Source organism: Cavia porcellus, unplaced genomic scaffold (genome assembly GCF_034190915.1).
Source record: "Cavia porcellus strain 051 isolate PalLab524CR breed Dunkin Hartley unplaced genomic scaffold, mCavPor4.1 scaffold_8, whole genome shotgun sequence".
Taxonomy (NCBI): domain Eukaryota; kingdom Metazoa; phylum Chordata; class Mammalia; order Rodentia; family Caviidae; genus Cavia; species Cavia porcellus.
The window spans coordinates 83515721-83540080 of record NW_026947491.1 but is presented as its reverse complement, the minus strand read 5'-3'; the positions used below and the strand labels follow the sequence as shown (position 1 = coordinate 83540080).

The following is a 24360-nucleotide window of genomic DNA, read 5'->3' as shown; positions in this document are numbered from 1 at the left end:
ACAGAAGTGCCATTACAGCCTTCTCAGCGTCGCCTGATTGAGATATTTCAGAATAAAAGCCACCATTGTTTTTCAAAAGGGAGGTTTAAATGACAAAATTACCAGGCTGGAGAACTGATGGCTGCGAGAGGGCAGGGAGGAAGGTGCGCTCTCGGAGGGCAGCGCTGAGCCCCTGGCCCTGGTCGCCAGCTGTGTCTGGACCTCCGCAGTCACACGCATCCGTGAGTGACACGCTGGCGTCCCCTACACCACTGTGTGTGTTGTGGTTCTGTTACACCCTTTGCATAGGAAGCAACCATGCGAGAAACTGGGGGAAGGGGACCCAGGGCCTCGGTCATATGTCATTAATTCAAAGCCTTACATTTGTTTTATAATTAATTATTTTATAATCAATTATTTTATAATTAATTCAAAGTTTTACATTTATTTTTTTTTTCAAGTTTTCATTTTTTGTGAGTCTACGTTTGCAGTACATAATGATCACATTCCGTGGGGTGAGTTGATGCATGTGCGTAACACATCTTAATTTTTCTCTCATCCCCTTCATCTCTCATCTTCCTCCATCTCTCGGCCACCCTCCCTGGGGGCAAAAGACTTAGCCCTTATTTCCTAGTATCTGTCTCTTATTTTGCTCTTTACTTATGTTTGGAGTTTGTCACATAAAAGAAATCCATGTGATATCCGAGCTTGAATACTGTTTTAGCTCTGCTAGTATTATGGTCTCAAGGTGAGTCCATTTTCTAACAAATAGTTCAAGTTTAACCTTCTTTACAGCAGAGTAGTACTCCATTACATCAAATTTTGTAAAAAAAATATTATAAAAGGAGAGGTGTGGTCCACCTAAAGTAATGTTCCTACTTCACAGATAAGTGAGACACACATTAACACACACACACACACACACACACACACACACAAGCAATTTGTAGTATGTTATGTATGGGGCTGGGTAGGGAACCTGGAAAACCTCAACTTTTCTCTGAATAATCAAATCAACAGATACATAGGTCCAAGTTCCTTCCTATCCTTTCCCAAGGCCTCTGTAACAGTAATTCAGGCTGCACAGCATTGCTGAGGATTCCAGATATAAACAGTAAATCAGACATGAAAATAAAATAGCCTAGGTTCAAATCCGAGCTCTGCTACGGAATAAAGGGTAGCTTTCTACTCCGACCTCTTTTGAGGCTCAGTTTCCTTCTCTGCAAAATGGGGATGAGATGATTTCATGCTAGACATGGTGTTATGGGGTTAAAACAAATAATATATGTGAGGTGCTGGTACAGAGTTGGGGCACAGTGGGAAGAAAGGAAGAAATGCAGCCTTCTACCTATAAAACGAGCCTATGATTTGTCGCAAGAGCCCTGTTGTGTGCGACACGGCCCCAGAGTATACGCAGGTTTTGGGGTTGGATGACACGTGAAGGCTATGGATTGTGAGTCAGTGCAGATTGAGTCCAAGGCCAGGGGGCAAACCCAGTGCCTTCCCTGCCACGGCCAGTGTCCTCTGCTGTTCAAAAGTAGCCAGAAGAGCCACGGTCCTACTTTGCAAAACAAAACAAAACAAAACACAGAAAGAAATTGAACTCAAGTGAAATAGAACGGCTCATTGCGTGTGTGTAGCCCTGTAAACTGCAGAGAAGGTATGATCACAGGTCACACACCCCCAGCACGGAGCACTGTTAGACTAAGCAAACACAAAGTCAAAAATAGCTGGATCCCCAAGACGACAGCAAGACCAAGACCATGTGGCGTTTGTTTAAAATTAAAAAGGAAAAGAAGATGGCACTTCATCTCTTTTGATCCTGAACCAACCGAATTTAAAACGAGTGGAACCAGATTTAATGGGAGAGGAGGAGCAGGCTCCACTTCCAGTTGGCCGTGGAGAAGCATTCCGGCTGGAGGGGCACACACACAGGCGAGAAATGTGAGACTCGATTAATTTCCCACAAGGTGCATTAAAGTTGACAACGGACCCACTTGAAACTAAACCTGAACAACAAAGGATGGAGAAAGAAGTGATCTTTCAGCCAAATGTATAGTGACAAGATCTGCAACAAATCATCGGAAACACATAAATCAGGATCTAAAAGGAGAGGAGCTGGACGTGGAACTCAGTTTTAAAAACTAAATCACAAAATTAGTTAAAATATGTGAAGCATGACCTCAAGTTAACTCTCCAGCTTGGAAATCACTGAAATAAATGACCATTGAGAAAAGAGAAAGTGGGGAATATTTTATTTTCAGTAATGAGTGAGATTCCAAAAGCAAAACCAACCCGGTCCCTCGCAAATGCTCTAAAATAGGCAATACCCATGACAAAAAAGAGCTTGTTTCATTTTGACAAGATTTTAAGTACTCGAGTAAATCCAACTGGAATACCCATCACAGATTTTGCAAAAGTAATAAACCTGACACAGTAAAAGAAGTCTCAGGAAATCCCTACTTCCAAACTATTGCAAATAAGAAGAATCGGGACTTGTTGCTGCGTGGATTATTCAACTGGAAATGTGAACAAAATGCAGTTAAAACTTGCTTCAAATACTGGTTATATAACCATAAAATTCTTGTTTAGTCCTTATTTAAAACTCAAAGATCAATGACATGCAAATTCAAATCTTTCCCTGCAAGTGTTCAAGAATTGCTATTTCCTCACCAATCCCTTTCACATTCTTTCTAGTCTAGTGGGTAAATATGTATTCATATTATCAGCTGTCAGAATGACAGAGTTCTCCATAATTAACTTCACGTTAGCTCCCCAAGGGGAAAAAAGAACTAGATCTAAAGAAAAAAGACAAGAGCCAGAATCCTTTTTCTTATGAAAAATAAAAACAGTAAGATCCTATTACCTTCTTTGATAAACAATTAATTAAAGGATACATGGGGGAAAGAACATCTTTTAAAGTCTTAATGGATTCAAATAATTAAGAGTTAGGCAGTAGAAATTTTAGGAGTTAAGAAACATCTTTGTTTCACTTTTAAGCTTTTTAACAGAATATGTAAAGAGCTGTAAAAATGAAAGTACTGTAATATTGAAGGTCAACATCAGTCGGAGAAAGAAAAAGAAATTCAGAGTTAAAACTAAAATGTTCTATCTCAACTTCCCATCTTGACATTATCTGCATTTTCCATATATTTAAATACATTATTAATTCAAAGTCATTATCACCAGAATTCAGATTTTTAAAAAATCTGTGTGAAAAGGTTGAAGTCATTGGAACTTAGAAGCCAATTTATTTTTCGCTTATTTCAAAAACAATTTATTTCCGAATTTCTAAAGCAAATAATCCCCCAGGTGCTTCCTGCCAGTGGCAAAGAATATTCTATTTAGGGACAACACCATGGAACCACACATTTCACCCTTCCCTCTTCCTGCTGGCTTCCAGTGGGTTACTGGAAACACTGGTTTGAAATTAAGAGTTCTGATGAGACAGGCTTCCTACGCCTGTTGATTTATTTCCTTTATTTACAAGCATAAATCTCCATATGATAATGGAAGAGTTTATAAAGCCACAGAGATTCGGATCTGAAATGGAAATTTATTTTAGTTTTGTTTAGCTCAGGTTTTTTATTTGTCCCAATTCTGCTGACGCCCAAGCCCTATTTTGACATGACTGTGTCTTTATTTAGGATGAGTTTGAGGGTGAGGGGGCTCAGTTTGGAAAGGGCCATGTCCCAGACAAGCAGGTATTTGAGGAATGAAATACCTGTTGAAGTTTGTACTTTCCCCAAAAGCTGGCTGTAATCTAGAGTCATCAGGGCTGCTGTCATGACCATGTATAAATCTATTTAATAGCAAGCTGAACCACCCGTTTTTTGAAACTTGACTTCTATCTTGTTCCCTGGTTTCATCTGCGAATAGGTTTGGACTATAAAATCTTTAAGTTAAAATAAGACCACATGCTTTATGTAGGTGGACTGCTTTAAGCCTCTGCTTTAAGCCACGAACAAATCAAATATCCCTTTGGGGGCAAGATCTAGATATAGTCAGGTCACTTCGGTGGTGCCTACAAGCAAAACTAATCCCTTCTCCAGCATCACCTTTCAGGGGGAGGAAATCAAGTTTTATTGTTTGTAGAACTGGCCATGCCTTTGGTATCAAAAATAGGTGCTTAGTATGAAAAGTCAGAGGGGTTGGCAGCAGGAGGCAGAAAAATCTGGGCTATCAGCAGAGAGTAGAGATGACATCCTGCTGGAAAAGGATTGTTGTGTTTAATTAATGTCTTTTCAACGAACTGAAGTTGATATCATTACACGTTTTTAAAATGTTTTCCTGATTTTACCAAAGGGTTTCTAAAAACAGTTTCTTGGAACCACAGACAGGCACAAAGCCATTACGGCTCTGGGTGTCTCCGGTCACGCCAGGCAGGATGTCACAGGCTCCTCAGTCATTAGAAAGGGCCCTGAAGACCTCTTTGACAGGCTAGAGACTTCCATTTGGGGGCACGCAGGTGGCAGACAAACCAGCTGATATGATCTCGGTGTTACATTTGCTGTTGGAAAATGAACAGTATTTTAAGGACAGCTTCGAGTTATGTTTACAATTTGAAAGGTGGTAACTTATTTAAGCCCCTGCGATCAACTGATGCAAGCTTTTCTTGGAACACGATTTTAGAGGTATCTATTAACAGGTTAGAGGCACATACCCCTTAGACCTCAAAGTCCACTGTGGGCATTTATTCGACGTATTAGCACAGCGCTGCGTACTGCAGCATTGCTTGTGATAGCAGTAAACTATCACAACTTCCATGTTCATTGGGAAGGGCAGGAGTTGGTCAATAGGGTTGCATTCAGCTGATGGAAGAGTTTTATGTTGCCATAAAAATTCAAAAGTCTATGAATAGAGCTCAAGAATTAAATTAAGCAAACTGAAAAGCAGAATAGATAGCATAAGACTGCATTTGTGCTTTAAAAAAAAAAAGATCAAAATAGACGCTTACATTGCTTTCAAAAGTGCTGAAAGAATAAAAGAGAAACAGAATTAGTTATGCCTCGGGCTAGAGGGAGAGGAGTTATCGGTTTTATTTCCGCACCCTGTGCCCTCCCAAACCGACTGGGTTTTTAACCATGTGCACGCCACTGCTTTGGGAGCACGTGAACATTTGGCGAGTTGGGAAAGGCTGTGTTTACCCTGCACTAACAACAACCGCACGGATGCTCCGTTAGGAGACGGCCACCACCTCCCGGCCCCATCGCTTTTACAGCAGGGTAATTTCAGGCTACGTGGAGCGCTTAACCCGTTCGGCCCCAGCAGGGCCGCGACGCGGGCTCCGCTCTCCGCACGGCCTGCACCGCGCCTGGACGTGGGCTCGGGCCGGTCCGGTCCGGTCCGGTCCGCGCTGGCCGCGCCCGAGGCCTGGGAGCCGGCGAGCTCCGGGGAGCCGCCACGCCGCACCTGGCCGGCCGCACCGGCCCTGGGCGCGTCCCCGTCCCGCGCGGGCCCCGCCGGAGCTCGGCTCTGCAGCGGGGACGCAGACGATCGCGCGGTCCTCCTCCCGCGCGCACACGCGTGGCTCTGAGTCCCCCTTCACTAGTTCCCAGACACAGCCGCCGCCGCCCGGGTTAACTCACTTGTGCCCTTGCACATGGAAATCAAGGTCAAGTCCCTTCCCAGTCTCTGGCGCAGGAGAGAGCCTGCGTTTTGTGCCTCCCAAAGCTCTGTTCTGATGCGTCATTAACCTGCTAATTAAATGTCAAGCCTTTTGGAAAAATTCGGGTTTGAAGGTCTGCAGCTTAAAGAGTCCTTTTAAGCCTGAGCTGTTTACTCCCCTAAACTCTGAAACGTATTCATCACACTTTTTTTTTTTTTCACAAATCGACGTTTTTGCTCTAACAGTGATCTGAGGCTTGGACTACACTGTCAACAAGTAAAAACTTGTCGTGTGGCCGGCCGGCCGTTGCTGCTAGGAAAGAAGCCAGTCGATTTAAAGGAAAAGCAACGCATCTTGGACCAGGTAATGCTTGTCTTTCTTAACAATCTCTAACTGGTTCTTCAGATATTTATTTACAATGTAAATGAAGGCAAGGGCTGTGATTTGCATGTGCCAACCGGAAAGCTAACTTTTCAAGTATTTTCTCCCAGTTCTTCCTGCTTAAAAAAAAAAAAAAAGTAGCAAGAAAAGTAAATAACAATGAAACCCCCACATTCACTCCCAGAGTCCTTTGTGGTTACTAGATGGAGAAATATCATTAGAAAATAGAGGGAGAGGTTCTTCTGTCTAAAAGTTTGGGGGCTTGTCTGTGTCAGTAGCTAAAACTGCGTTTTCCTGTATTGGAAGAAACTGAAAAATACTTGCCTAGTTTTGTAGAAAGTCCATATTAATGATCTCATATTTTGTCAACCTTTCCGGCTTTGGGGCTCTTAGAAGGTGCTGTTAACAGACCTCAGAACTGAAGTTGCTTTATTTCTCCTGCCACTTGAGAAAAATGTTTGCCGCAAAGTCCTAAAACACTTAAGTTTCTACAAATCAGCCTGGAAATGTCTAAATGTGTTTTCCCTAGAAAAAGTGCCAGACATCAATTTTATCTGGCAACCATCAAAAGGCATCAGACCACAAAAACTATACATTCCTGGACCTCACAAGGAGCTCAGCAGGGAACTGCATGAGCCAACCAAAGTGCTCAGGCTACAGTAGCTGCCCTGCAGTCCACAACATGGGCGACAGCCCTGACACCCACCACTGCTCCCAAGAATGGGCAGCAGCAAACCCAAGTGGCATAGAAAACCAAAAAAGTCATGAGGAGAACTTTCAAATGCACTTTCGTATCTTTAGTATTTTTAAAAAATTACATAGCATTCTTTTCTTTTTTTGTGTCAGGGTCTCGTCATATATTCCAGGCTGGCCTTGAATTCACTCTGTAGCCCATGCTGGCTGGCCTCAGACTTGTGGCAATCCCCCTGCCTCAGCTCCCAAGTGCTGGAATTGTATTTCTTAACTCATTATCACACTAAGCTAACTTTAATCAAAGCAAGCAGGAAGCCCATGTAAATGGAATTTTTATTTGCATCTGTACTGTTTTATGAGAAACAAATGACGTAAGCTGTGGGAACTTAGGTAAAAGTAGTCTCCCGGAATGTCAAGGTGGGTGTAACTTCTGTGACGAGGGTACGTGTACTAGTAGCTGACTGACACTGTGACCACGCAACAGGTCGTGACTTTAGAACCATGGTCTATCAGATAATCGTGTACTCAACAGCTCTTAGGAAGACTATGGTGGGGACTTGGGGCCTCAAGGTAGGAAGCCACAGGACACGGGTGCAGACAGAGTGCAGGACTGGTGGTCAGAAGGTGTTTGCTTTTTACTGCACTTTTCCACTTGGTTTTTGAGAGCCACACTACATGTCTTCCCTTGGCAGAAGTTTTAAGATGTAAACTGTAGCAGTGCGGAGGGCAGAGGGAAGTCACAACCCGGGGATGGTGGCTGCAGCCTGCCTCTGAAGTGGAGGGTGCCTCGCTTGTTCCCTCACCTCCCAGCAGTTCTGGGTGGCACTTTTGTGGCTTTCCCAGATTCCTCCTGGCCCTCTGCCTGCCACTGTCACTACCTCGGGCTGCAAGGACCCCTTCTGGGTCACACTCCCGTGGCTCTCGAGTTCTGACCTCCAGGGTTAAGGTAAAAGGCCAGTAGCCAGTTAGTTTTAAAGTTGTGATGAGAGTGTGCTTCTTTGTTGTGGCCGTAGGTCTCTGACTACTCTACTTTCAGTGGAGTAAAAAGTGTTTAATGGATTTGGACATAAACTGTGACTGCCCCAGTGATACCGGAAGCCCAGTGTTCTAGAAGTGATAAACTCACCTCACGCCTCTGTGCCCGCATTTCAGGCAGAGGATGGAGACAATGACAATGTCATGTTTTTGTTTGCTCATTTATGCTCACAGATCCCAAGCAAAGTCCAGGGAGCACGTTCAGAAACCTTCATCTGGAGTCTTGTCCCACCGGGGTGACCCCCACACTGCCACCAAATCTAACCCTGTCACTCCTGCGCTCTGCGACCTTCTATGCCTCCTCCCTTCCCAGGTAAGGGAAGGGCTGCCCTGTTCCCACCATCGAAAGTTTATCAGGCAGGCCAGGTCCTTCTCTAAATCGTTATGTACTGCAAAGCTGTCCTGATAAAAATTAAAAATCAACCCATCTCAGGTCAAAATCCTCTTCTACCTCAGTCAGGCACAATGGTGAAAACTACACCCTCCCTTATCCCAAAACTTCACTTCCCCCAGTTTCATGCCGAAGTCAGACAGGGGCCTGAAATATTAAATAGAAAGTTCCAACATAAAAATAACTCATACATTCATCTGTAGTCCTGCAGATTGAATCCAGAGCCTTGCACTCTACCATTGAGCTATACACCCAACACTTTCTAAAATTACATTTTGAAGCAGGGTCTCACTAAATTGTCCAGGCTGGTCTTGATCTTGCAATCCTCCTGCCTCAGCCTTCCCAGTAGCTGAGATTACAGGCATGCGCTATCACACCCAGCATTTTATGGTAAGCTTTAAGCAACATTTATTAGTGTGGTTCTAATCATTCTTATTCATTTCAGTCTCATACTGTACCTATTCATAAATTAAATTTGATCACGGGTATGTACGTATTAGGAAAAATCACAGTACATGTAAGGGTCGGTGTTATCGATGGTTTTAAGAGTCTACGGGGCTGGGGTGTGGTCCCCATAGCAAAGGGGGAGCCCACTGCCCTGTGGTTGCTGTACACATGTCCCTGCTACACAGAATCTCCTAAGGAGCAGGAAGTTTTGTTCTAACTTTCTCCAAGACTCTCCCTGTGCATGGCACTGGCGGATGGTCAATAAATATTTTTGAATGACTTAAGAATGAAAAACTACATAAACGAGAGAGATAAACGGAAGAAGTTGGTAACACTAAAGTTTCTAATCTGGGTTGGAGTAGAAAAACTAAAACATGGACTGAAGAAAAAGAAGTGAACTGTGTTCAGTAATGCTGTAAATGAAATACATTTTTGCATGTTCTGTTTTTATTCAAAGATGTTAACTCATGAATGCAGTAGAGGATAACTGTCCATTAAAACAGCATTTATTCTGTGATTCTTAGTATAGAGAATTTGCGGTAGAGGGGTGGGGTGTGGTGGTGTGCTTTCCTAGAATCCCAGCACTTGGGAGGCTGAGGCAGGAGGATCACTGAGCCCGAGGCCAGTTCAAACTACATGACAAGACTTTGTCTCAAAAAAAAGATTGCCATCAAAAAAGACTAACCTAGAAATAGGCTGCATTCTAAAACAAGAGTTTGAAAATCAGTTGTCTGGAATTTGGAATGCAGTGTCTCTCACAAGCAAAATAAAACAGATGTTGAGGTATCGATGTATCACATAAAAGACTACTTAATTTGTAATATTTCCATAAAGCCTTTGTGTTGGATTGAAAATGGGTGGAAAATAGCACCATTAAATATTCTTGCCAATTAAGCACAACAGCAAACACCGGAAGTGCATGTGCCTGTCCTTAGTTTATCTGGAATATTGATAGTTTCAAAAGGCTGAGGACACACAGAGCCGTATTGGAAATGAGAAGGAACCCGCGGTCCTTCTGGAAGCTCTTGAGGTCAGCAGCCCGCACTTTAACTTACACCCCTTCACCTTTAGGCTCAAGACCTTTCCTTTTGGCTCACAAAGGACTCACACAAAGGAAAGAGATGGGGTTTTGCAGTACTTGGGGAAAAAAAACCTCTGGGGGACAAAGGGGAAGAAGGGCAGAATTAAAGTCTGCAAACATCCCAAATCTTTGCCTGAGGTCAAATTAGCCAAGCTAGGAGGAGAAAACAGCAGGGGTAGGTGGAGCCTGGTATGTATGGTGGTGATTACCGCCACTCATTAGGTATTTTTGTTTTTCTCTCCTTAGACACAGAAAGAATTGTGTAGCCTGGGTCTTTGATGTTGGGGTGAGACCATGTTATACCATGCTAGCAGGCACAGGATAATTAAATGTGGTAAGAGAGCCTCTAGTTTCTCAGAGGCTCAGTACTTAACTGAATCAAGGGTTTTGTTTAAAATGTGGGGTCTCCTTGTATTGCCCAGGCTGACCTCAAACACCGAAGTCTCCTGCCTCAGCCTCCTGAGTAGCTGGGAATGCAGGCACACACCACCATGCCTGGCTCAGCCTCGCTTGTTGAGTTACTAAGAAAAAGCTTCACTGTTGACACATGGTAGGCATATATGGATGTAGGAACCACTGTTATTTTAAGATATAAGTCACTGTTATTTTAAATCACCAAGAGTTCAGGACTGTTTGTTCTGCAGCATAACTAGCCCATTATTACTGATAAAGCATTCATAAAAGTTGCCTCGGACACAGGGAGATTGACACTTAGGTTCAATCTTTTAGACTGAATCTCAGACTCAATGAAGAGCTTCTTTCTGCCCATGCCATCTGAGAGCCTTTCCCTCTTCCCTGATACTGCATTAGTCCACCGTCTGCTGCTATAACAGAATGTCTGAACAATGGTGATTTATACAGAAAAGAGGTTTCTCTAGCTCACAGTTCTGGAAGTCTATGGTGCTTGCATCTGCCTGGCCTCTGGCGAGGGTCTCAAGTTGGAAAGGGGGGGATGCATGACTGGGGGAAATGCGGTCACACAGTGAGACAGAAAACAAGAGAGACCCCTGAGGGCATGGAGGAACCTGAACTCATTTATGATCCCGCTCACAATAACCGACCAAGCACTGGAAAAGCATTAATCAATCCCTCTTAGAGACTCCACGGTTACATTGGTAACTAATTTCACTTTGAGTGTCGGTAGGGACACACATGTCTGAGCCACACCAGCTATCAGGTCCGAGATGTGTCAAATTTCCAGACAGATCCAGGATAAGCCAGAGGCAGTGGCTTTACCCGGCTGAGGCAGGAGACCAGTGGAGTTCAGGAGTTCAAGATCAGCCTGCACAATGTAGCCAATACCCTGTCTAAAACCCAAACCAAACACAAACAAAAAACAGATCTAGCCCAAATAGGAAAGTTGGACAGACAGACGGGAGCCAAGATTCTTTTAATTTTACCAAATAATCTAAGAATTTCCTTAGTACATCTCAAGTGTTTTGCTTACTTTCTTTTAAAAATGAATTGCCTGACAGATTAAAAAAGAAAAGTCAATAACATCCCTGTGCTTTGAAGATCAGTCATACATTAGAATAACCTACGTAAACAACCTGCAAAAACATGTCATTTATCCACAGTTTCCTGGAGGCACAGCTGTTCCATCGGCCAGGGAGCCGCAAAGATGGCTTTCAGGTCCCTTCAAAACTGAAAACTCATCCAAAGGGCTCTTAGGATAATGGCCAGTACACAACCATGCCAGTTTCTCAGCACAACCAACATACCAGCCCAAGTCCAAACTCTGATTACAGGGTAGTGTTCAAAGACGACCCTGTAAACACGAAACTCTTCTAACTAAAAGTGTAGCCAGCCAGCTCGAGTTGTGAAGAAGTCCAGAGTTAAGCAGACGATTTGGGGCAATTTTTTTTTTTTAGTGATTGGTTTTTTGTTGTTGTTGTTTTGTTTTGTTTGTTACTGCAAAGAGGTAAAACCTATACAATTGTATCAAAGGAATATGGAGCTTGCTGCTCCTCCACCTCCTCCTGCCCCGGCTGCTTTCACATCTGGGCAGATGAGGCTCCTCTCTGGAGAGGACCAAAAAGGAAGAAAGCTCCAGAATCTTACAGATGCAATAACTGAGGCCCTAAAAGATTCATTGTCTGGCTCAAAATCAAACTACCAGAAATGGGCTCAGCCTTCCTAAGCCCTGTTCGGGGCTATGCCACTGCATTCCTTTCCTCAGCATGGACTGGGTGCCAGTTACCCCATCTTGCCCAAAGCGAACGCCGGTCTTCAGAGGAAGCATATGTCTGTGATACCCAAAGGCCCAAACTCTGGACAGATTGGAGCCTGCAGACCAGGAAGGAAGTCCTCCTGTCACCCTACCCCCACCCGTCCCTCCTCAACCCTCCCTGCAGTGGTCTGACCTGTGCTCCCCGCCCTCACTTGGTCCCATTTTCCAAAGGGCCTCCGAAGGGAGGAGTAGCCTCCTTCAGTTACTCTCATGTCTAAAGCTCTCCTTGGTTCCCCCCAGAATAAATCCTGAGGTCCTCAGCAAGACCCGCACTACCAACCTGCTCATCCCCTAGCAGCGCCTGCTCCCCTCCAGCCCACAGCCAGGCCCTCCCTCACCAAGCATCTGTAGACCCCTGCCAGCCCCATAACGCGCAGACTCAAGGTCCCCTCCTGAGAGGCAGGCCGATGGCACTGTTCACTGGTGACGATTTACTGGTACTGCCAGTACCTTAATCATATCGGACGGCCTCTGTACCACCTGGCATCTGACGATGCAGAGCACGGGCTTGGACCACGAGTGCCCGACGCAGAGAATGTAGTATTTGACATATCCAAGCTTCAATTTTATTTTAGATAAATGGGGTAATCTATACCTGGCCAGGCTGTTGTGTGGATTAAATGGAATGCCTGTGTAGGACATGGGACATATTAGATTAATACCCATGTGTCCCTCTCCCCTCCATGTCCTCCTGTAGAGAGGATAAGAGCTCCCTTCATGGGAGAATATTCTTCTCTGTTGCCCTGTTGAGCAATATAATAGGCACTCAATAAACATTGCCAGAAAGGAGGGAGAGAAGAAAGCGAATGGAAAGGGAGGAAAGAAAGGAACAAAATGAAAACAGCCAGAAGCCAAAGAGACCTTGATCTACTAGAGCTCAGTATGGGTGCGAATGCTGCTGTAAAGTTTGCCAGTGTCCAGTTCTCCCCAGTTAACAAGCTCTGAAAAGACACCTGCAGATACCACTGCGTAACAAGCAAGACACTTAATCCAAAAACTGCTTGCTCCGCCACAGAAGGGAATTAGCCCAATACGGATTGGCACACATTAAAAGGGGTGGGGGTCCTTAGATTGTTCATTATTTTATGCTCTAAACAAAAGGCTGAATAAATTGGTCTTACTGTAGTGAGAGCCCAGTAACTGAAGAGTTAGTATCTAGAGCGGCGCTGGTGTTAACCCAGCCATCTAAGAGGAAGGATCTAACTTGTAGCACCTGCCAATTTCTGTGGTGTAAATATTTACACCACGGCTGGTGCAATCTACCTAATAATCTGTCCATCGTGAGTCAGCTCACAAAATCTCTCCAAGTGCTTGATGATTGGCTCCAGGAGGCCCTCGGCTTCCCAGTGACTGTCCACCACCTCTGTCTTCTCACTTTTGCTGGAAGTCACTTTATTAACAAGACAAGGAGAATAAAATGAACAGGAAAGCAGCTATTTTTTTTGTCAGGGGCTCTAGCCATGGAGATAAAAGATGAAAGGGGAGGAAGTTGGAAATATTGGCTGTATGTTTTTATGGGTTTCAATGATCCCGTTCTCTCTAACCTTTATTACTTTATTACTAAAGATAACGGAGAGTAGATGAGCTAATCCCACGTGCAAACCACAGACACAGTTTCTGTCCAAATCTAATGGTCAGTACCTAGAGCCACAGAGAAAGAAGCGATGCTGGAAAGCTAAGAAGGGTTAAGTTATAAATTTGGCAGCAGGCATGTGTGCTGGAGGCTGAAGCAGGAAGACCCTGAGTTTGAGGCCACCCTGGAATGACACACCAAGGCTGGTGCTCAAGAAATCAAGAAAAGAAGACGAAAAAGAAATAAAAATGTGGCAAAAGAGATGTTCAAATGGGAAGTCAAACAACTGTGGGTACAAAAACATGGAAAATATTTTTCTGCGTGTTAAAGATCATGTAGCACTCTAAACCGAAATCTAAACAGGGAAGGGATCACAAACTCACAGAAGGGAAAAAGCATTTAGCAACGTGTTTTTATCTTAACACCGCTAGAAACTGAGATGATTTAGGAAAATTTATTAAGTTTCATGATGGCTTAAAAAAAATCATTGCAGCATAGCAAAGGGACTCCTTGGGTGGCGTCCACGCTCGGACAGGAGAAGAAAGCAGCTGGCAGTGTGTCTTCGCTGTCCCTGAGACCCCAGCTTGACTTCCCTGATCTGTATCTCAGAGGCAAAGCCAGGACCACAGTACCCCATCCCAACACCCGGCCCTCCCTGCTGCAGGGCAAGACACTGTCTATAAGTAAAGGGTACAAAGTGAGAGTTGTCTGGAAAAGCAGTTTTATTTTTATGGTTCAGTAAATGTTTACTGAAGTGAGTCTCATCCTCCTGGATGGAGCTGGGGAGGGGCTGGCAGGCGCAGCGCCGGCTCCTAGAACTCTCTAAAGCATTTGGGAGGACAGGACTTTTACCCCAGCAACGACTGTCACTTTTTCTTAGTGCAAAGTGAAACAACTCAAGCCACAGAGAGGAAAAACTGGAAAAGAAAAACATTGCATGTGTAAAAGCGGACCGGACACAGAGGGCCACTCTCATGGACGGACAAGAAACAGACGATATTTTTGTTCCTCCTGGAAATACAACCAAAGGAAAGAATCTCTTGACATCTTAAAAACATGAAAAGTGTACCATTTCAATACCCTAAGGAAGTCAGAGAGACCAAGAGAGTTAATCTTTTGGTATTCAAAATCAGTCAGTGACCCAATTCTAGAAGAATATAATTCCCTCTTTCACTGGACAACTTTATGATACAAAAGTACATAAGACAGACAGAGACTAACTATGCCCAAGAGCAGACAAAAGCCAGGTGAGGGCGGCAGGACACACAGGCACATGGGCACAAGGGCATCGCGCTGTCCTCCACACTAAAACAGCAAATAGATGAGGAATGCTGAAGAATTAAAGTTAACACAAAACTCTTGTGCGGATCAAGACACTGAAACCCAGCAGAGCAGCTGATTCTTCCAGGTGGGCAGGGCAAGATCCCCAGACCTAGAAGTATCCTACCTGCTATGCCAAAAGCTTGGTTCCAAATCCACAGGGGGGAAAAATGTGATGTTAAGAAAACCACAGTAAGAGCACTGATAATTGTAGCAAAGGATGGAAATGTGCAGCTTTTATAAATGCCAACCCTAAGATGAAGAGATCTTTCTGAGCATTTATAGCTGCTAGTTGGCTGGGTATGCGTGAGTGTACAAATCTCCAGACCTTTCCCTGCAAGTCATCTGCAGTAAAACAGAGGAACTAAACTACGAGCTGAATAGTGGCTGCAAGCGTTAAAAATCCTGGGATGTTAGTACTGGGGACAGGCAAATATAGGTCTCTGAGGAAGTAAAGGGCCTAGAGCAATGATGGCAAACCTTTTAGAGCTTTCGATGGTACAGACAGCCCACTGTGCCATGCATACCCAAAGGTTTGCCGTTATCAGCCTACAGCAGTATTCGGTCCAGCTGTTCAACAGATGCACGGTCACTCACCCCACCTGTTCTGTGCCTAAACCCACAACCCAAAAGGGCACGGCCGGAACTCGGACATTCCATCCCTCGGATTGCTTACTAGATTATGACTCTGTCTCCTACCATCCTGACAGGGTACAATTTTCTAAAAGCAGAGAAAATCCTTTCCAAGAAAACAAACACTCCCGAACAACTGGCCCATTCTGTTACCTATTTGAATTACATAATTCCGACCAAGTCAAAACCTTCATATGGACACACCAGAAAGAACTCGTGGCTCGTGACAAGCCAAATGGCCTTTTTCTGCACTCTCCAGAATCCTAAAAAATTCTGTGCATTTCTAAAAAGCAGCCACCAGTGCCCACTGAGATGGTAATGAAAAGCTCCACTGTCTTTCTTCTGCTTGGAACAGAAATTCAGATCAAAATATTTTCAAGTCTGTGGGGATATAACCGACCCTGTATATGACATTTTTCACTACTATTAACAATAATAAAGATCTTAGTAATGCCCCAGTCGGCCCTGCACTGAGTAATTTTCCAGTTTTATTACGAAGAAATTTCAAAAGTGTGTATCTTAACTTTTTATTCCACTCCATGTAAAACCAGGCTGTCAAATGGAATCATTTAGCATCCATCAGGCAAAAGGGTCAGCCTCTGTCTACCAGTTCTCATCCCGGTTGCTAGGGGACCCCCATTTTAGGAGGGGGGGAGACCCAGAGCTAGGGTGACTAGATCCCACAGAGAACAGCAGTAATTAAGGTATCTCCACTCTTCCGGTGGAGGGAGCAATAAAAAGCCTTAGGATTCCTTTTATAACCTGCTCTAACTTGTTCATCAGGATCAGTGCAGAAGTATTCCCCTCCTATAATCCTGGACTTTGCTCACTGAGGCCTTGCAAAAGATTAAATGAGATAATACATGCAAAATGCTGAGTCAGAGCCTGGTGCACCGAGGATGAACTCAATAAATAAAATGTCACACATTGTAAACAAACAAAACAAACACCCAGATTGTTTCCTGATACCTATCAACTTTGTTGGAACCCGGAGGACTGAAGCATGAGGAAATCAGTTTCCTGGCACACTCCGGACAAGTCTGGGCTGTCCTCTATCTTTAAGTCACTGGCTGGCAAGGTGACAGAACCTCCCAGGACCCACAGGTACTCAAGTCCTGCCACTGACTCCTCCCTCCCAATAACTAGGAAAATGGAAATGTTTCAATTAGGGAGAACAAAATGCAAAAGAACTTGAAAGAAATCCTACAATGTAGGGATCTTGTAAAAGCTTTGCCAGACAAACATTGAACCCTAGACAAATGGAATCTGAGTATCACAGACCAGACTGTGAAAGTCTAGCTCTTCAAATTTGAGACTACAATAAACGCTTAAGACATACCCAGCAGCCTGCCCATGTTTGGCTCTTCGGTTTGGATGCAGGGTATGTTTTCTTTCTTTCCTTCCAGGCCCAAAACTTTTGTGATTTTAAGTTCTCAATAAAAGTATGGGCTATAATGACCAAGTTCTCTTATAATTTGTAGTTGAACTTTCCATTCACTCAGGGTCCACACAGAATAGACCGGGTTCACCTTTCTTGATGACATGATCTGGTATTTAGCTATGGCAGGCAATTTTGAAAAGGCAGAATGAGTGATGTCAGGATTCCCAGAAAAGATAGCAGGTTCCTAACAGTCACGAGACTGTAGCAAAAAGAGAAAGTGGCCATAAAACTTCCAATTTTTATTTAGTACTATGTGTACTCAGCTTGTAAAAGGCCAGGCCGAGACACCATCTTTGTAGTTTCTAAGCCACATTTTTGGAAACAGGAAGGACCTCAATGCAATGCCTGTGCAACCTGCAAAAGACCAGGCCATGGGGTCATTCTTGCAGTTTCTGAATTATGCTTTCCAAAATGCAAACGGGTGGGCACACCCCTCACTTTAGAGAATGGCGAGTTATGTTTTACTTCTTGCTGAATGTTTGGCTTACATCACTTGGTAATAGGTTTTACGGCAGCCCTCTATTACCATGAAAATGTATGTTCTCTGCAATTCAAAGTAATACATGCAACTTGTAAAAGTCAGGGTTTCTTTTATTTCATACATTCTAATCAAATAGTAACAGCAGTAAATAAACGCTTTGAAAAACAAGGCAGGTATTCCCTTACATCTGGAAGAAAATTAAGCCAAAGGTAATAGTAGAAGGGAAACAACTGCTGATGTCCATGGTTAGACAATTCAAGGACAACTTGGAAATTTCCAAAAGATCAATGGCAATAGTTCTGGGACACAGTTACTTCAAAGGTTAAAATGTCTGTATCAACCTTGGTTTCTATGAACAGGGATTGAATTGCACCTGTATAGGAGGACATTCTTGTCTTTAGCCTTAAAGGAAAAGAGGAAGTCTTTTCCGTTTGCACCAGTTTGAAATAGTTCTGAAATAAGGCTCCCTTAAAGTAGATTACTACAGTACTCATTCACGGAGAGAGTTCATACGTGTAGTAAAAAGACAAATACAGGATTTCATGGTCACTTGTTTTGGCTGGCTTGGTTAATTGCATAAAATAAGGGATAAATACAAGCATGGTCTGTTTAACAAAATACCAAGGTACACCAGTATGCAAAATGTAACACATCCTAGCACAGACTGACGGGCAGGCATTCAGAACTAAAGTCATGCCTGTGTTGGCTGGATTTCTCTCTTTTTCAGTACTGCGTGAGGAGCTCTTTGAGGGGCACTTTACTACCTACTGGTGCCTTTGACCTAATGCAAAGGAACTTCAGAAAGGCAAGATGTTCTGATAAAATGCTCCCTTGGCCTTTACTTTGGGACATTTTATTTTTTGAATTTAAACAGTTCAACCAGACTTGGTCAACCCTAGGAAAAAAAGCATTACTCAGGTAGGTGGAACTATCTAAGGGAACTTTAAATACCTAACTACCTCTTCACGCATTTAAATTAGATTGACTTCAGCTGTTCTTAGCAAGGGTTCTGTGGCAGCATTCCAGATCAGTTACTCAAGTTTTGGTTCTCTTTTACATAGCTGCATTCGGAGAGACTCTAAATGAGGCATGTGTAGAAAAAGAGAAACACTTATACCTGGAATTTATATTCTTCCAAGTAATCTTTTAGTCTGGTTGGTAAAGGCAGTCCCCAGATGGTACCGGTGCATCTGTTAATGGTGAGCCGGCAGAGATGCTGCAGGGACGGTGCGGACGTGTACAGCGGTTTGGTCAGGTAAAGGTGAACGGTCCCGTTTCGGGGGGTTTCCGGGCCCGTCCGCTTATCTTTGCACATCTGCACATAGTAGTCAATCAGGTGAACCACGCTGTCAAACTGTTTAAGCTTGGACTTGACACATATGATAGAATCCAGTCTGAACTTCCCATCCTGGTACTCGATGCGCAGATTAGTTGGTCCAGCTGACGTTTTAACAGATATTGTTAGTAGGTAGTCTGAATGTGAACTATCTCTAATCAAGAAAGTTCCTTCTGGCGCTTCTTTTAATTTCTCTTTGGCTTCATTAACAGTCATACTTCCCCAGTACCATCCTGGGGTTTTTGTTCAGAAAGAAAAAAGAAAAGAGGGTAGAGGTTATTACACAGATTTTTAGAACAGGGTATGTACTTGGCAGTAGTTTTGCCAGCTCTAAAATATATATATATATATACTCATGTCTGTGTGTGTGTGTGTGTGTGTGCGCGCGCACTCACCAGGGGCTATCACAAATATTTTTGGCAGGAATTTCAGTGAAAATTTGAGACCTCTTTATTTCATGAACACAAACTATGAGCTGGTTTCTTCCTTGCATTTGTCTTTCTTTTTAAAACAACTTTCCATAGCCCTTCTTTAAATTATATTAAGACCTCCTTCTGAGCCAAAAGAACATATGCAATTTGACAGACGCTGTCTAACAAAGCGTTATGCTTGTAGTACTGCTTAATTAAAACAAGGACTGAGTAAATGAGAAATATATTAGAAATTAGAAATAAAGAGGGGAACACCCAAGCCCCGCAAAGTAAAAGCAGAAAAGACTTTTCTGGATAGTACTAGTACTGCAAGCACCCCACCACCACCACCACCAAATCTGCTAATGGCAGGGTCTATTTTAAAAGTGCAAGGTCTCCTACAATAGCGCCTGTTAATTGCTTTGATTATAACCGTCTCATCAGTTATTGAGGATGTGAAGCCCCAACTAATCATTAATACTTCAAGTTTCTAATCTTTGGTAAACTCTAGGACTTTGTCCTGATTCAAGTTCAATTACAACAGGCCTGCTCCTACACTTTCTTCATTCGATCAGTCTCAGCCATCGCCCTGGCCCATCCCGTTTTCAGAAATGACTCACAGACACTGTGCATTCAAGAAGCTTGAACAATGTATTCCCCCACATTTACCCAACCTCACCCCCGGAAAAAAATTACTGGGACATCGGTCATCGGCGGGTCTCCAGCTGAGGGAAAGCCCGCAGCCTGCAACCGAAGACGGAAGCGACAGGGAGGAACTTCTCTCTCCCCCTCCACCCACTACTACTGAAACTTTTACTCTGCCTCCAACGCAAGCTTTAGGAACCAAAGTTGGAAAGCCTGATGATGTGCTAAATATTTTCCAAAGATCTTTTTTTTCGACGCTGAACCACGATTAGTGCAGGGCTGCCCTTTTAACCAGCTGTCCCCGGGACGCTGCGCCGGGCTCGCATCCCTCGGTCTCTGCACTTGGCTCCAGGATACCGGGCTGCAGTGTCAGCGCCGCTCGGGAGCCGGACGCAGCCGACTGCGGGAGCGCAGCGCCCACTCGCTGCCGGTGAGCCCTGCAGGAAGGGAGGCGCCTAGCGCTTTCTCTAGCCCGGTTTCCAGCCCGAGCGCCCACCCTTGGAAAACATTGCAAGTTCATCGCCCTAAGAGACAGTGTCGGAGGAGCTCCGCTCGCGCGCTGCCCTCCTCCCAAAGCCTCTAGGTCCCTGGAGAAACACTTTCCTTTCCCATTTCCCACGGATCCGGGGCCGAGCGCTCAGGCATCAGGCAAGGCGCTCATGGTCCCCTGCTCTGGACTAGGGACGGGAAGCCCAGGGACATTCCCAACCCGTTCTTTGCGTCCCACCGCGACCCCACTTTCCAGCTGCGCCTTCGAAGGGGTCCCCCTCTCTCACGCGTTGCGGCCCGTCCGCTCCCTACCTGTGTAACCGAGCTCGCGCAGGGCCTTCGCCAGACGCGCCGCCTCCGGGGACGGCTCTTCGGTCGACCCTGCTGTCCCCCACTGGCTGTGTGTCCCTTCCGCGCCATTCCCGGAGGGCTCGAGGCACCGCAGGGTCATGAGAAAAAGGGTCACCGAGGCAAAGACAGGTGGCTGCCCGAGCTGGAGTCAGAGGAGTTCGTGTGCTTCCTGGCAGTCAGATGGAATCCCAAATCATGCGCCTTCGGGGTGTCCGAAATGGTGGCGGAGCGGGAGGGGATGGGGAGCTACTGGTTCTCTCTCCCCACGTCCTGGAGGACGGATGGTGAAGTCTCCCGCAGACACGGTCGCCCACAGATTGCCTGCAAAGAAAGTGGGGCGGAGGTTGGGTCAGTCCCAACTGGACCCCTGTGGACGGGTGGGGTGGGGACACAGAGACATGAAAAATCTCTGGGACTCCTCCGCCTAATCTGTGCTCCTGCACCATTTAACCCCAAGCATCCAGTTACCGCCCTGGCTCAGCTCTGGAGAAAAGATGGATGAAAACTGAGCAGGCATCCAAAGCGCAAGAGTTGCGCACGGGGGGAGGAGGGGTAGTTGGGGACGGGATGGGGGTGGGCGAAGTATCTTTACGCCCAGGGCTGCAGGCTGCAATCACACGCTCACAGCCTAGGTAAATCAGATCCACCTGCGGGTCTAGTGGGGACAGGCCCTTTTTAAGGACAAGTAGAAAAAAATAAGAAAAGTACAGTAAAGCTCCCCAAACTGGTATTTCCATTCCAGCCCGGGAGGCTGCTCGCTTCCTCCCACCCCGCGGCCCGGGGCGCGTTCCCGGTAGGGTGCGGGCGCCGCCGCGCGTCGAGGCGGAGGCTCCCAGACCCGGACCGCGGCTGCCGCTGTGGCCGGCGCGGGCGCTGTCGAGGAATCGGCCGGAGCGCGCAGCCCCCGCAGGAGCTCAGGGCGCGGCCAGGGCCGAGCTAAGAGGTGTGAGCGCTGCGGGACGCGCAAACTGCCTACGCCAGCTCTTACCTCGGCCCCGGCGGCCGCCGCCTCCGCGCCAGGCAGCCTCCCTGGCAGACTTGGGGGCGGGGGAGCCAGGAGGAGCGGGGAAAGGAGGGGTGTCCGTCCGAGCTTTCCCGTTGACGTTTAATTTGGGAACGAGATGCCTGGGGATGTGAGGGGCCCTGCACGCGGCGGAGGCGGCGAGACTTCTCGGCACACCGGGCGGACACCGCCTCCGCCCCACCCCCAGCACCCCGGGCTCCGACAGCCCGTACCCCGGGCGGCGGCCGGGTTTCCCCTCGGCGGCGACCGAGGAGGTGGGAAAGAGGGAGGGAGGAAAGAGCGAGGGCGGAGGCACGCTGGCGGGGAGGAGCGGGAGATCAGGTTATTAGGATTATAAATTTGAATGACCATTTACGGGGAGGAAAAAACAAAAAACTCCGGAGACTCCCCGACGCCGAGAAAAAAACCGCGAGAGCAGGCAGTCGCTCCCCGCTGCGGGCAGAGCCGCGGCTGCAACTCCGCCCGGCGCCCCGAACTGCGGAAGCCGAGCAGGCAGCCCGCCGCGCCCCGCACCCCGCCGCCCTGCCCCCTTCCCGTCCCCTCCCCTCCCCCTCTCGGGGGTGGAGCCTCGGGGCTCCCCCCGCCAGTACCTGCCGCGGGCGCCCGCGCTCCGGGCTCCGGCGATCCTGAGGCTGCGCGCCCGGAGGCCCGGTGCTCGCTGGCGGCGGCGGCGGCGGGTCGGGAGGCTCATGCTTCGGGGGAGCCCAAGGCCCGCGAGCCGCGGCGGCGGGGACACTTGGCAGGAGTTAAAGGCCTGTCCCGGAGGCCGGGTGTGAGCGCGACTCCCCGGCCCGCCGCGCCTCCCGCGCGCCCCGCCTCCCTCCCCCGGCCGCGCTCGCTCGCTCGCGCCCCGCCCGGCGGCTGCGGAGACCGCTTTCCAGGAACTTTCCAGGAATCCGCCTCACGTGACCGCAGCCCCCGCGACCGCTTTAAAGAGACTCCGGCGCTAATGCGCAGGCCTCCGGGGACCCGCGCTGGGAGCGCGCGGGGACCGGCCGCGGCAGTGTGCTCGCCAGGGGCTCCGCCCTCCGTGACCCCCACACCGCGGGGTGCTCGCGGGCCGGCGGGAGAAGTTCCCGGCCGCGGCCGACGCCGTGTGGCGGCTGGAGCTCCCCCTACCCTTGTCGCCTAAGCACCGGGGGCACAGACGGCAGCCACCTCGCCCCTCCCGGCGGGAAGGGGGTGTCCTTCTTTGCATCCCCCCGGCGCGCCCCCTCCGCTGGACCCTCCGGGCCGCACGGCCGGGGGAAGGGGGTGGTGCGAGAGAGGACTGAGGTCCTCGGAAACCGAGCTCTCCCCTTCTGTCACACTGATCGGGCGAGGGCTGGCCACTGCCCAGCTCAGTGCCCACCCCGGGATCCTAGAGGGGGGGCAGCGACCCTCCGGCCGGGCTCCGGGGAGGCTGCGTCCGAACGGAGAAAGGCGCCTCCTTAAGGCGCGCGGGCGCCCTCAGTCCCCTCCCCCTGGCCTTGGCTCGCCGCCGGCCCCGGCTGCCCGGCCCTGCTCCCTCCGTTTCCTCCCTGCTCCGTTTCCTCTCTTCTTCCTCGGCTGCGCTCTGCAGCCGGCTGCCGGGGCCCCGCCGCTCGCCTGCCGGCTCACCTGCGCTCCTGCCCCGGAGGCGCCTACCTTAGTGCGGGCGGTGGGCCTCGGCGCTCTGGCCCGGAGAGCGCGCGTCGCTGTAATCCCTGCAGAAAGGGCGCCCGAGGACCCGGAATTGGGAAGGATCCCGGCACCTCTTTCCTTCCCGGGACCTTCACCTCTCACCCCGTAGGAAGCCACCTGGCTTTAGTGGAAACTCATCTTCCTAGCTGTACACCCGCCCCCAAAATGTGACCTACTTTAAGTGTGACCTGTTTAATTAAAAAAAAAAAAAAACATTAACACTCATGGGAAAACAGGATCCAAAATTTCGATAACCATTTTTCTTTGAATTACTCGATTGCATCACTGCCCAAAAGCTTGAAAGGTCAATGGCCATTTTTAGAGAAGCAGTGGCTCTGGGGAAGTTGGGGAGGAAGGCGAGAGGGTGTGGGGAGGTGCGGCTCGTAAAGCTTGCCTGGTGCCCCCCCTGCCGGCTCTGGGAGGAAGCTTGCGCCGGCTCCCAGCCTGGCTGGAGTTGGCGACCCATGTTTTTCTCAGTAATTTTCCTGCTTTTTTGATAGGCAGGCGAGTCCAAGAAGAGGCATTTTCCCCGCGAACAGAAGGTTTTGCCCCTGATGGAGTTGTGTCCTCATCGGAATGTCTCCCAAGCTGTGTTCCGTGACCTCCCAAAAAGCAGTGGATGGTGTTATTAAACCTAACCTGGAAAGCTTCTAGATATATTTGACTTTCCAGAGACGTTCACAAAGGTCCAAGGCCTGTTGTGATGGCATGCTAAGCAGGATGGGCAGAAGAAACACCTACTGGTAAATCACAAACACCACTCCTGGCTTAGTCAGGAATTCTGAGAAGCAGCAGCACCCAGAGCGAGCACCTAGCGAACCAATCTGTAGGTTGGCAATCATGGGCGAAGCCAACCTTTACCAAGAACATGTGGCAGAGATTCAAAAGGCGGGGCTACAACTAGTCACCTCCACTTACCGCAGGAGAACCTCGGTATATGCAGGACAGCCCGGCTGCTCATGCTGGCGGGCGTCTTCTGCTATCCTAGTGTATTACATGTAAGCAAATTCAGGCTGAAGTACATTAAGGTAGTTATCTCTGTTCTCATAGACAGATTGTTCTTTGGAAAACAATAGAGGGTTTAGTGTGAACAAAGGTAACATTTTACATGGAAAAGAAGCCTGGGGGAGAGTGACTTTAAATAGGCCAG

General features: G+C 47.4%; 1 protein-coding gene across 10 annotated transcripts in view; it reads right to left on the bottom strand.

Annotated features, from left to right (window-relative positions):
- Nucleotides 1–23344, bottom strand: part of LOC100716104 (suppressor of cytokine signaling 2) — a 259251-nt gene extending 235907 nt beyond the window's left edge. For 4 of the 10 annotated variants that reach the window (XM_063255299.1, XM_063255303.1, XM_063255302.1 and 1 more), the window contains exons 1-3: nucleotides 22139–22278; nucleotides 20486–20845; nucleotides 18411–18862 (exon numbers count right to left, since the gene is read on the bottom strand). In XM_063255299.1, the coding sequence (XP_063111369.1) occupies nucleotides 18411–18862; nucleotides 20486–20624 (591 nt within the window). In that variant the 5' untranslated portion in view covers nucleotides 20625–20845; nucleotides 22139–22278. Of the gene's footprint in view, nucleotides 1–5567; nucleotides 18863–20485; nucleotides 20846–21232; nucleotides 21366–21512; nucleotides 21666–21896; nucleotides 22022–22138; nucleotides 22279–23174 lie in introns of those variants that run through there. The other 6 variants (XR_010049428.1, XR_010049427.1, XM_013159250.3 and 3 more) reach the window with 5 other exon arrangements.
- Between the last annotated feature and the right edge of the window lie 1016 nt (nucleotides 23345–24360).